This window comes from Microtus pennsylvanicus, chromosome X (assembly GCF_037038515.1).
Source record: "Microtus pennsylvanicus isolate mMicPen1 chromosome X, mMicPen1.hap1, whole genome shotgun sequence".
Classification (NCBI taxonomy): domain Eukaryota; kingdom Metazoa; phylum Chordata; class Mammalia; order Rodentia; family Cricetidae; genus Microtus; species Microtus pennsylvanicus.
The window spans coordinates 57,052,644-57,066,624 of record NC_134601.1 but is presented as its reverse complement, the minus strand read 5'-3'; the positions used below and the strand labels follow the sequence as shown (position 1 = coordinate 57,066,624).

The window sequence follows — 13,981 nt, the reverse complement described above, 5'->3', positions numbered from 1 at the left end:
ATTAATGGAAACGATGTCCCCTGTATAGCTGTGCCACATTTTAATAACTAAAGTCCCACACTAAAATTTCAATAATACTAGCACTTCCATACCATTTACTATTTGCCAAGCCTGCTGCCAACTGTGCCCTCCCTCTTTCCCCTCACACCCATTACAAGCATACACATACCATACTACAGCATGCAATGGAGGCATTACTGGCCCCACTTCACAGAGGATGAAATTGAAGTATAGAACAGATAAGAACACTCCTCAAGGCTCCTACCATGCAAATAACCAGAACACAGAGAACTCTGTGGGACATGCTATTTCCAAAGCTTCACCCAAACTCTGCAATCAAACTACTAAGAAGGAGAAATGTTCTTTTACACATGCATAAACAAGTCTATTTTTCTTTAAACCATTAATTTAAATTCTTAACCTGCCTTGGAGTGCTCTAATGGCTCACAGTAACTCCATGGAAAGTGTATAACTGGATTTTTAGTGACAGAAATATCTGTATAATCACAGGGAAGTACTACTTAAAAAAATGTTATTGGGACTTTTACCATGAAGCTATGATTGTATTTATTCACAGATAATGCTTTTAAAACTAAAATTTGAAATCATAATCTCCAGCGACTGTACGCCAGCTGTTCACACTTTATATCCAGTGTGTTTTCTAGGTACGCTCTCTTTATCATTAGCTCAGAACACAGTGTCAGCAACACTCCTTATGTATCTGATCACTTAGCTCTTCTCTTATTTACTTATTTTAAAAGTAATTCCTATTTTTAAGCTAGGCATTGAATAAATATTTATTACCTTCTATGTTAAGCATATAAAATAGAGGAATCATACAACTTATAAAGTAAATTGTTTCCATAAATACCGGTTGCGGAGTATCGCAGCAACTAATTCTCCTCTGTGTAGAATATCCATCACCTCTCAGAGCTGAACAGACCTATTCAGGAAGAAAAAAAAAGCCAAAATTCATTATAGTGCTATTTTTAAAATTTAGGAAAGTTTTATAATATAAATCCACGTATCTAGTGTCCATAATAAAACCAGTGGAAATTATGAAATTGACTCATATTACAAACTTCAATAGTCACAATATATTGAAAACCCAATGGCGAATCATTAAATAGTTACTGAAAATAGCGTTGATAATTCCATGTGAAGTCATTAGCTGATGGAGGAAGGTCATTGGCTAATAAAAAAACTGCCTTGGCCCATTTTAGAGGTTAGAACATAGGTGGGTGGAGTAAACAGAACAGAATGCTGGGAGGAAGAGGAAGTGAGCTCAGACTCAATAGCTCTGCTCTCTGGGGCAGACACGATGAAGCAAGCCGCCAGGTCAGACATGCTGAATCTTTCCCGGTAAGACTGGTGCTACACAGATTATTAGAGATGGGTTGATCGGGATATGAGAATTAGTCAGTAAGGGCTAGAGCTAATGGGCCAAGCAGTGTGTAAAAGAATACAGTTTGTGTGTTGTTATTTCAGGGCATAAGCTAGCCAGGTGGCCAGGAGCCGGGCTGTGGGAAGAGGCCCGCAGCTCCTACTACAATTAGCGAGCAAGTGTCTATAGACAGTCAATGCATATAGAGGAATTGAAGATACATATAAACAGATTCAGTAGGCTTGAAAAGTCTGTGGGAAGTTAGGTTAGATAAAAGAAATGAAAAGCAAAGGGTTGGGGCAAATATTCACTATACAAAGACAGCATCAATTCCCATGGTGATGTGGACACTCCAAGTTTGAGAAGCCCATAAAACTTTTACAGGGGTTTGCACAAAATACAGGCCAGAAATTTAGAACATCTTAAATCTTAGGGATTAAACACTAGGTAGCAATTTTGTTTATCTTGAAATGAATAAAATTGATTTCATGGTTATCTTGTTTTAGTAAACTGAATTACACCTACATCTGTTTCTTTGTAATAATGTCAATTAAAAAGATAGATATTATATACAATGCTACATAATTTATATATTAATATATATAAATATAGTGTTATACACATATTAATTAATATATAATATATAACTTGGATTGGTATGTATAATTTTAAAGGGTTGTTTTCTTTTTAAAAAAATTTAAAAAGAAAAATGTAGATATTATATATAATGCTATATAATGTACATATTAATATAACATTATACACATATTAATATATTAATGTATAACATTCTACATATATTATATGTTAACATAGTATATATAACATGTTATATATTAGTATCTATTATATAGTATATATTATATTAGTATATATAACATAATGTTATATATAAATTATATTTTCTTTACGCATATTGGAAATAAAAATGCATATTTTACTTTAGTGTTCCTGTTAATAAAGTCAAATTATCACATTAGAAGGATAACAATGTGTTACAAGCAGCTTTATTTGCAAAAGTGTCTGCTATGAAAAATTACAGAAAAAAATGATTACAGAGTGGAAGAGGGGCTCTTCATCTATTCTAGTGCTCTTCCAGTTTATTTTTTATGGAATAGGAGTGGTAGAAAAATATACTCTGTTAGACCTTTTTATATAAATTTGAAAAGGCAAACAAAAAGACTAAATAGTATGTATATTTACATTCACATCACGTTTTATGCTTATAATCCCACTGTTGCATACAATCAAGGACCTTAAGTGAAACTACAAATCTAAAGCATCTCAAAGCCAAATGACTTTGTATTTACCCTTTATTTAAAACTTTTTTATTGTCTGTTTATTTTTATAAATTTATGTATGCTTCGACAGTTTCATACATGAATAGAATATATTATGTTTCTTCTTATCCCTATACTTTTTCTATCCATCTCACATCTTCATTAGACATCATCATCCAACCAAGTCTCCACTGCTTGGCCTATCTTTGGTGTGTGTGTGTGTGTGTGTGTGTGTGTGTGTGTGTGTGTGTGTGTGTTTGTCCTAGTGAATTAAAAGAGTTCCATTCCTACGGCTATTGAAGTGAAGCTATCCAATGCAGCATGAACGATTCACCGGTGCCTTCTTCACTAAAGACAAGGACGCGCTCTCCTGCCACACCCCTGCAGTGTCATTAGCTGCCCCCCAGTAGTACTTTCCCCATCTGTGACTTAAAGCTTACAGGCCGAGTCTTACATAGACCCTATATACAGTCAGATGCAGCTCTTGTGATTTCAAGCGCTGCACTTATTGTCTTATCTATCATACACTTCATGGTTTTCCATTTGGCTTTTACACTCTTTCTGCCCTTCAGTAATAATACTGGATCCTTGGAAATGGTGTTGTGGATGTTCCTCTGAAGTGGACAGTTAATAATCACCTGTTTTCAGAACCACTAAGCACCCTTTGCCTCACAAGCTGGTATGCAAGGTCCAAAGGATGGAAATACCATTAGAGCTTTTTCTCTCCCAACTGCTGCCACAGCCTCTTGTGACACTATGAAAACGAGCCCCTCTCCATATCAGTGGCCGTGTATTCAGAAACAAAATATGTGGTGCTTCCAGCTATAGGATAGGCTCGTGCCAACTGTCCTGATTTATACTGTTGTTACTGCTATGATAAAACACGGAACATAGCCAACCTGAAGAAAGGAAAGGTTTTCTTGGCATACAGGTTATAATCTCTCATAGAGGAAAGTCCAGGCAGGAACTCAAGACAAGACCCCAGAAGAAGATACTGAAGCAGAAACCACACAGGAATGTTGTTCTCTGGTTTACTCCTCCATGCTGTCTTAGCTAAATTTCTAGTAGAGTCCTACCTACCTGCCCAGGGATGGCACTGTTCACAGGCTAAATGGTGAGAGGATTTTGAGATGTTCTAATGCTGTGCAAACTCCTTCATCTAATAGCCTTTAAGATACCGGTCCACTTTCGGCGTGGTCTCATGCACTATATGTGCAGATGAAAACCATGCATGGCCCTTTTATCTGCTGGATTTGGCTCCCAGTTCCCAGCGCACAGAAGACTGAGGATCGCTACCCTTACTGTGAGCACATCCCCAATTAAGTAAACCTTTGTTATACTCCATTCTGGGCTACTGTGGAACTCTTTGCTACTACTACATTCTAAGATTTGTGTTTTGTTCAGGCTCTATGGCGTGTTTTAAAGGAGATATGATAAAGCATTAAAATACTAAATGTGCCTAGATTGCGATTAGGACTCTAGAAGGGTGAGATGAGCAATAAAGCTCTGCTATTCTAATTAAATTATGCAAAACTATAGTGTCCTGAAGCTAAGCATTCAAACCTACTTATAATCCTTCCTGTCACTTGGCGGTGTCCCACTCAGAAGCACTATGTTGGACAACTTTACCCCTACTGTGGCAGAGCTGGGAAGCATTCAGGTTTGTTAGATGTTTGGATCATGGAGACAACGCCCTTATTCATGATCGTCTTGTGGAGTGGGTTCCTGATAAAAGGCTATGTTTCATTTGCTTGTCTTTGAATTTGGTCTCAGAAGAGGCACATGTGATGGTGTGCACACAGAAGTCAGAGGTCAACTTTGTGGGAGTCAGTGCTCTCCTACCCTGTACTACCCATGATTGAATTCACGTCATACAATTTGGCAGCAAGAACCTTTATCTGCTGGGCAATCTCACCAGCTTTTGGCTTGCTTTTATGTGTGCACTCACTCTCTTTCTCCTTCCTTTTTCATCGTCTCCCACAGGAAGATAAAGCACGAAGAGCCTGGCCCCTTGATTCTGAAGGTCTACTCTGTAGAATAGGAGAAGTAGTTTTCTTTTCTGTATGAATTTAACCCTCTTTGGGATTTTGTTAGAACAGTTCAAAGTGTGTGATCTACGAAACAATATGAGGCCAAGCCAACAAAGGTTAAATATGATGTCATATAGAAAAGAGGCAGATGGCTCCAGAGTCGCACAAAGAGAAATGTACTAAGGAATTACAGACAAAAACGACCTGGAGCAGCAGCAGGACAAGCGGATCTCCACATAGCAAAGAAAAAAGAGGGGGGGGGGGGGGTATTTGCTCAGCTAGACAAAAGTAGGTTATGGCCCAAGCAGAATGTACCAGCCCTTTCTTAAAAAACAATAAACACATCCATTGTAAGGAAGAAATACTCAGTATCAGCACAACTCATTTGGATGACAGCCTTAGCGACATTTCCCTCTCAGGCCTGGTATGCATGCCAGAGTCACTTAGCACACCAAACAGAGATTGCAATCAAGATATATGTAAGTCGCATCCAATTAGGTCCTTGCAACAGTGTGATGCAGCCCTCCTCCTTCAACCAATACCCTGCTTCACACTAGCAACTCGTCTCATAGGCACAGATAGCGGCCTGGGGTTGCCCATTAAAATTCAAAAGCAGACTTTTCCAGTTCCTTAAAAGCAGGGCTTTGCATGACAGGATATGGAACTCTAGCCACTTACCAAAAAGGCTTTTTAATAAACCCATGTTTTAAATCTCTTGATATGTTCTTGCTTCTCACAGACCAAGGGCTCCCAAGTCTGGAGATATTAGAATTTCCATAGAAAGAATTAGTTCATTTTTCTCATGAGGAGAGAAAGGGAGTTCATTTAAGCTGTAACTTAATTTGTTCAAAACAGTTTTAACCTCCTCTGTGCATCTACTGTATTCTCCCCAACTTGATTTTTTTATTTGCTTTTTATAATTGAATGGGATTAGGAAGGGATAAACACATGCAATCAAATTTACATAGAATTTAACTAAAGCCAGGTTTAAAAACCATATAATTAGCTGGGCAGTGGTGGTACACGCCTTTAATTCCAGCACTTAGGAGGCAGAGGCAGGTGGATCTCTGTGAGTTCAAGGTCAGTCTGGTCTACTGAGCTAGTTCCAGGACAGCTAAGGCTACACTGAGAAACCACGTCATAAATCATATTATTATCTACTAAAAAACAACCCTATAATACACGTAAATCAGTGTATTATATCTATAGAGTTTAAATAAAAAATTTTATCTAGGCTGACAATGCTCCTTCTAAGTGCCCAAATCCACCTACAAAAACCCCAGTGACTGGAATGAGAAGCCCTCTTTTGGCTGTTAGGCAGAGTTGTCCTAGAGACTCCTGAAACATTACAGGCTGTTGCTATTTCCCTTCATTACTGCCCAACCCCAGAGGTGGAAGTTAAGTTCCTTGCTGAAGATACATACAAGGCCCAGAATTCCTAAGCTGAAACTGACCTGAATGCCTTCTTCCTGAAGAGAAAACTTCATGGTATTAGGTAGTGCCCTGAAAGTTTTCAAAGGAGGGAAGCAACCAAAAGTACTATGACATCTATGAACCACAACTACTAACATGGCAGCCAATTGCAGTAGTGGGATGCGCTGCTTGTTGGTAACCAATAGTTCTCTAACTGGACTTAAAGCCTGCTCAACAAGAGGGAAATCTTGTGATACGGAAACCTAGCCAACTACCCAGGGCCAGTGAAAGTCATGATTTGTGGAGGAGAATTACAACTAGTACTTTAATAAAACATCATAATCCTTAAATCCTATTGACTACTCAGAGACCATTTGCAATTATACCAGACAGTAATCTTGAAACTTAACCATCATTTTAGATTTACAGGATCCCATAGAAAGAGCACTCCCATGACAGCTCGAAGTAATTTTAGAAGACAACGTCCCTTCTCCCAACAAAGTTTGTCCTCAGGGTTAAGGATATCATTTAGAGGTTATTACTGGATTAGGGCTGGGGGTTGGGATGAAAATTATGTAGGCTCAGAGATCTCTTTGAAAAAAAGAGGAAAATTGAATGTGATAACAGGTAGATTAGTGTGAGCTTATTATTACTAATTATACTAATAATAATAGTAATAGTGAATACTTGTGTGCTATTATTTATGAACAATTTACATGGGTATAGATTTTGTATATTGATACAAGTTCAAATTATATTTGTTATATTGAATATACTCCTATTTCTGTTTACAATGTTTGTACACCTATGCAAAGTTATTTTGTCAGATTGTATGTATGCATGTTTCTACCTCTGTTTAGAACATTTTTCATATTGATACAAACTTAGGATATATTTATCATATTGCATTATATATTTCTACTTTGGATCAAGATACTTATACATTGTTTACATTCTGAGGTCATTGTCCTCATTTGCTGCACAGTTGTTTAAAGATTGTTTAATATTCTAATACAAAGTCTTAGTCTTTAAGTTATACAGGTATTAAATATTAGAGGTCAATATTCATTCATGTTTGTCACAATTAGACTAATCAGGTTCTTTAGATACTAGAGATTATATTCTGCATAGATAGGTAATCTTCAACTGCTTCAAAGAACTGTAGAACATGGCATTTAAATAATTTAGGATTATGTTGACGTGAGGTACTACTGCTTCTGGCAGTACTGATCTATTCCCACGAGAATGTTGAACACCAAAGACACTCCACTTGGAGCTTGTTTTCTTCTTGGCAAAACTGGCCTTTAGGCAAGAAACTGTCCATGCCTTGACCACTGACAAAATGCATGATGTCTAGATTGGACAAACAAGATACTAGAAAAAAAGACTGCCAAACCTTGCCAAGACAGGATAAGACAGTTTTGAAAAATTTTTCTGCCTGTGAAAAATGTCTGTCAGTTACTCTAGCCCTTAGCCAAAGTTGGTTGTTTCCACATTGCAAATGAGACTTTGGGTGATTGCTCGGGTAGCCAGTTGTCTCTGTCGTCTACTGCACATTTTGGAAGCAGTTTGATTGCACTTCCTGCCTATTCAAGTAATATTATCTCACTTCTCACACCTTCAATGGGGTTAAAGACTAGATAGTCATAGTTACCTTCCTCTTACATTCTAGCCAAGCCATTTCTAATACAAGACTTAGACTCCTTAAGATAGAGTAATTATTAAAACATTTAGCATATGTTCCTTGTTTAATATTGTTTATGATGGTTGTAATTCTAATTTTATACTTAATATCTGTTCTTATTATATATAGTTTTGTATTGGGTTTTGAACTCTCTTATTCAGACAAAAGGTGGAGGAGATGGGGAAGCTCCTTTAGCCAATGGCCTTTGAGAGGCTGGACTAGGTTGAGGCATGGCTTTGGGGTACATTTGCCTTTTTACAGAGATAAATGCAGTCCTCACCTTTCAGCAATAAAACTTCTCTTTGCAGTTCCACTGAATGCATCTCCAAAACGACTCCTGCGCCTAAAGTTCAAGAAACACTGTAGAAATAGGGACAGGAAAACTGTAGGAACCAGGATAACAGGAAGTTTGCTGTGAGATTGTGTATCCTAGAAATGTCAGAAACTACACCCATGAAGTCTCACCATAAGCTACACCCATGAAGTCTCACCATAAGATGAACAAAGACAACAACAGGCATGCCAAAATGGACAGGAACAACTATGAGGCCTCAACCTTACATAAAGAAATACAAGCAACTAAGGAATACCGAGAGTTGGAGAAATGGTCTTCCCCATGGAAGAGCATACCAACTGGTTTTCTAATACCAAAGAGTCATCATGAAAACATATATGCAAGTAGCATCATACAGACCCAGCAGGTTACATTTAGGAATATGAATTTTAAAGAGAACAAGGAGGGTTATATGAAAGAGTTTCCCCTTCCCTAGGGGAAAATGATATAATTGGATTAGAATTTCAAAAATAAAAGAAAAATATTTTTAAAGTAATTTAAAACAATAAGCGGGGGCAGCATGAAGGAAATGGATCAGCAAGTGAAAGAATTATCTGATTATGTAAAAAGTCAGACGAGGGGCTGGAGAGATGGCTCAGTGGAGGAGATGCCTGCTCCTCCAAAGGTCCTGAGTTCAATTCCCAGCAACCACATGGTGGCTCATAACCATCTGTAATGAGGTCTGGTGCCCTCTTCTGGCCTACAGGCATACAAGCAGACAGAATACTGTATAAATAATAAATAAATATTTGGGAAAAAAAGTAAAAGAGAGACAAAAAAAAGGCAGATGAAAAAAAAAACCAAACACTCCTAGGGCAAGATGAGCCCTGAAGACAGGACAATCATCTGGAAGAAAGAGAAACCCAGCCTGAAAAAGATAGAAATAGAGACCTACTCTGGAAAATTGTCCCCTCATCTGCACACATGTACCTATAATAATACAGACCTATTACGCACATTATAAAAATAATTTAAACAACACAAATAAATAAAATATAAATATAAAATACATAAATAAAAATGTAGACATGATCACTACCCCAAAGTAGGGACAATGCTTTTGAGTTGGAAAGATATGATGACTCTGCCTCCAAACTTAAAACAAAAAGACATGCTCCTAAGGTTTCACTTATTATAAAAAGAAAGTGTACAAGAATAAAGAGATGTCTCAGTTAAGAATACTAACTGCTCTTTCAGAGGACTCTGGTTCAATTCCCAGAACCCACATGCTGGCTTACAACCTCTGTTAAGTCCATTTGCAGGGGAACTGATGCCCTCTTCTGAACTCTGTGGGTACTGCATACATGTGGTGTACATACATGCAGGCAAAACACCCATACACATTAAATAAAAATACATAAATCTCAAAAAATTAAACAACCACTAATTTACTAAACCAGCATAATCTCTAACAACAATCTATAAATGCAGATAGTATGATCTCCACCCATCATCAAGGAAGCTTCTCTTTAGACAAATACCATTACACAGAATGCAGAGTTGGGGAGCTCAGTACCAATATATCTACAAAACACTCCCACACCTGGGCTCAGAGAACATTGTAGAAAGGGTATGGAGAGACTGTAAGATCCAGTGGATTGATGGATCAAATGAGAACAGGGAAGGGAGAAATGTTGCAATTAAATTATAATCTCTAAAGATAAAATAAACTTTCAAAAACCTAACCAGACAAGCACTATAACTAAAAAGACATACTTCAGCTGGCAATGTTGGTGTATCCTTTTAATCCTAGGACTCAGAATGCAAAGGATCTTAAGTTTGAAGTCAATCTGAGCTGCATTATGAGACCATGTCTCAACCTTCATCAACCCTTCGATAAAAAAAGGGAAAAAGCCACACTTCTCATTGCCTGTGACAACCTGACAAATAAAAAGGGAAATTAATCACTACTCAGAGAACACACCTGACAAAGACCTAATTATAGCCTGCCTTAAAAATATTCTACTTAGCTCACTAGAAATAAAACTGACAAGACTACTCCTCATAGTTGAGATATCTTGTATAAGTCAAGGGATTTTGCCATAAGTATTTCAGTAACTCACAAATCTAATGTTTCAAGAACCTATCATATTGTTAGCTAGTATTTCAAATCAATTCCTATGACTTTACATTTAATATAAATACCACCCTATCACTCTATCCATGTCTGTAAAAGAATAGCTTTAAAAATAATGAGACTTGAGTTATCCCAAGTTAATTTCATATCACATAAGGTAATCCTTATTTAGGAATTAAATTGATGTTATATGAAAGAAATTGTAGAAGTTTCTACAAGAGTCTATCTTCATGTAAAATTGTGATGAGTCCCGCTATAAGGAAAGGATCCTGACAGGACTGGTGGGAAATGTTCAGCACCACGAAATCAAAACATTTACAAAATCAAGCAAGATCGAATTTAACTGCATCCCTCTAACTCAAGTTAAATATAGAAACATCACTGAAAATATGAAATTATCTTGAAATCATGAAATCTGAAGTTTAATAATCAGAAATGTGTTCTTTGAGCTTTAATAAATGAAAGGTTACATTTCCCCTCTCTCTTTTATTGAAAATGGATTTTTTATACAATATAACTAGATTACAGTTTTCCCTCCCTCTACTCCTCCCAGCTCCTCAACACCTCCCTTCCATCCAGATTCACTCCCTTTCTGTCTATTAGAAAACATCAGGCTTCTAAGGGATAATAAAATTAAAAAAGATTACCCCAAAACAAACAAAACAAATATGACAAAACAATCAAATCAGGAAGAGCAAAAGAAACATTATAACCCAATACCAGAAGCCATGTATACTTGCAAAGCATACATGTTAAAATGTCACAGAAAGAACTGTTAATGTATTCCAGTGGAACATCACTGACTACCATACATGAAGCACTGGGTTCTCTCTTTAGTATCTCAAAAAAAATCACAAAATGATAAACTATCTTTTAAGCTCCTAGTTCCCTCCTACCTGCTTCATAGAAGATGGCATAACCCAAACACCTATACGCCAACTACTGCAGTAAGTAGTAGCTTCCTTCTCATAGTAAATCTATACTTGAATGCTGAAGTGGTATGTTCCCATATAGTAACCCCTTCTAACTGTGTAACATAAACTAGAATAGCCACACTAACCTAAATGTCACCTAAATACATAATGCATCACTGAAGTAAGTGATCAGCTTGCCTGGTTTCCCACTGACCACTGTTGAGCCAAGTCTGTAGGTCTGAAAAATCTATTGGTGACTGTAATCAAGTAGGGCTGTCAGTAACCATTCTCATGATGGAACTGACTTTTTTTTTTTAATATAACATTCTTTTTATGGAGCACTAAACCTGGAAAGAGGTGCTCAGGATACATAGTACAAATCCTCTTTCTTCTCACCATAAGTTTAGGGATGCTTCAATGATGTCAGCTGATTGTCAACTTCATTGAATCTCCTGGGCCCAGAAAATTACAGTAACAACTATTTCTGGATCCAAACTCCCACTTGAATGAAGAGATTTCCATGATTCGTCTGATTCTTGCTCTTTCCAGTGGAATGATGACATAGATGACACAAACTTCTCTAGAAATTCAGGTTGCTGTTCTAGTCACTGAGGTACTATGCCCATGTTATCACCGTGCACCACCTTGCTGTCCAGTATATGCCATATACATTTAATCACGGTGCTTTTTTAGAGTATCACTCTTTCCTTCTCAACAAGGTCGTTCATGGTCTCTAATTTTGTCACTAGTAATATATTTAGGAATCCCTTGGGCTCTATTGTTGTCTTATGACATCACTTGCCATTTTTGCAAGTAATCATTATTACTAATGATTATATTGCACTCCTATTTTTAAAATCTCTATTATTTTCAAATAGTTGGCCTATTATTAAAAGGGCTAAATTTTCTTTAACAAACATTTATTTAGCGTCAAATGCCAGGCCCAGCTGACCTGATGTCTTGCAATTTTACACTGATACTTCTGCTTGCCTACCATGTCTCACTTTGAATCAAACTTACTTCTGCTAATCACCAAAATCGAAACTCTTCCTGATGATTCAAATTAAGGAACTGAAAAAGTGAGAAAGAATGCATGTATCCCATAATCCCTACCTTTCTCTTACTCTTGGAAGTTAGTAATTTTTTTCCACTGATTCCTATAACACAATATTACAAGAAAAAATACAAGAGGGGAAAAATATAAGTAACAACAGGAAAATTTCTCTGTATCAGCGGCCTACAAGCTTGAGCATCAGAAGCCCCGAGAGAGATGTTAAATACAGATTGCTACAAACAGTTTCTCATTCATTTAGGATGTAATGAGTCCAGAGAAACTGTGTTTCTAACAAGTTCCCAAGGGATGCTGCTGCTGCACAATCAAAGAAGACAGTCTAAGACCTAATGATTTGCAGCTAATATAACACTTCTTATGCATTGTGTAGACAAATTACCTGGAAATCTGGCACAGTTAGAGGCTCAATGTAAGAATGTTGATCCTATAAACAAAAGGACTACTTTTATTCCACAAATGTCACATTGTAAACATCAATGAAAAAAAAATCACTCATAAGTATCAAAATTTGTAAAAATACCTAAGAAAAACCTCAATATATGCTGAAAGGTTTAAGTTTAAAAACTTTACATAAGTACATAAAATAATAAAAGATCTGAGAAAATAAGTATTAGATGCATATACAACATAGTCAAGGGCAGACAGACTCAATTTTATACAGAAGCTGTTTTTTTTCCTCAGTATAATTTCAATCAAATTACTTAGAGAGAAGAATTGGGAGAATTAAATGAGATGTTCCCATAGTTTTTGGTATTTGAATGCTAAGTCCTCAGTTGGTGGCACTGTTTGTAAAGGATTAGGAGGTGTAGCCTTGTTGAAGGAAGTATGTCACTAGAAACAGGCTTTGATTGCTTAGAAACGCACACCATTTCTTGTTGGCTTTCTCTGCTTTGTGCTTACAGTTCAAGATGTGAGCCTACAGCTTTTGCTCTCAACATGCAGTTGCTGCCATCTGCCGCCTCCAATACACTGCCATGGACTCTAACCATCTGAAATCGTAAGCCCAAATAAACTCTTCTATAAGTTGCCTTAGTCATGGTGTTTTATCACAACAACAGAAAGCACAAATACAGATGTAGTAATATGAGCAGCGGGGCTGCGTCCCCAGCACCCCGGCCACCTGCTAGCTTATGCCTTGAAATAATTACACGGACATTGTATTCTTTTAAACACTGCTTGGCCCATTAACTCTAGCCCTTACAGGCTAATTCTCATATCCCGATCAACCCATCTCTAATAATCTGTGTAGCATCAGTCTTACCAGGAAAGATTCTAGCCTACGTCCATCCTGGGTTTGAGCTTCATGCGTCTGCCTCAGAGAGCAGAGCTATCGCGTCTGAGCTCACTTCCTCTTCCTCCCAGCATTCTGTTCTGTTTACTCCACCCACCTATGTTCCAACCAATAAAATGGGCCAAGGCAGTTTCTTTATTAGCCAATGACCTTCCTCCATCATACAGAGAGCATGGGTATTTTAAAGGTTGAATCTATAGATTAGGGGAAAATGAGCAAGTGAAAATCTTTCCAATTGCTATTAAAATGCACCAAAAATAACATCTCTACCATGTAGTGTGAAATCAAACAAGTTTATCTTGATAAAATATACAAAATACAGATTATTTCTTAGCTCTATCATAAATGTGGCAGTTGAAATCAGTTAAGGATAAATCTGAATATTTCAAATAACAAAACAAAACAGAAAAACAGCTTGTAAGGGTAATCCCAACACTCGGTAAAAGCAGGCAAGGGGATCATTAGTTGGAAGACTACCTAGGACAAATGGTGAGTTTGACAC

General features: G+C 37.1%; 1 protein-coding gene across 6 annotated transcripts in view; it reads right to left on the bottom strand.

Moving 5' to 3' along the window:
- Positions 1-13,981, bottom strand: part of Klhl13 (kelch like family member 13) — a 170,321-nt gene that overhangs the window by 94,722 nt on the left and 61,618 nt on the right. For all 6 annotated transcript variants that reach the window (XM_075957363.1, XM_075957362.1, XM_075957356.1 and 3 more), the window contains one exon: positions 872-943. In XM_075957363.1, the coding sequence (XP_075813478.1) occupies positions 872-921 (50 nt within the window). In that variant the 5' untranslated portion in view covers positions 922-943. The remainder of the gene's footprint in view (positions 1-871; positions 944-13,981) is intronic.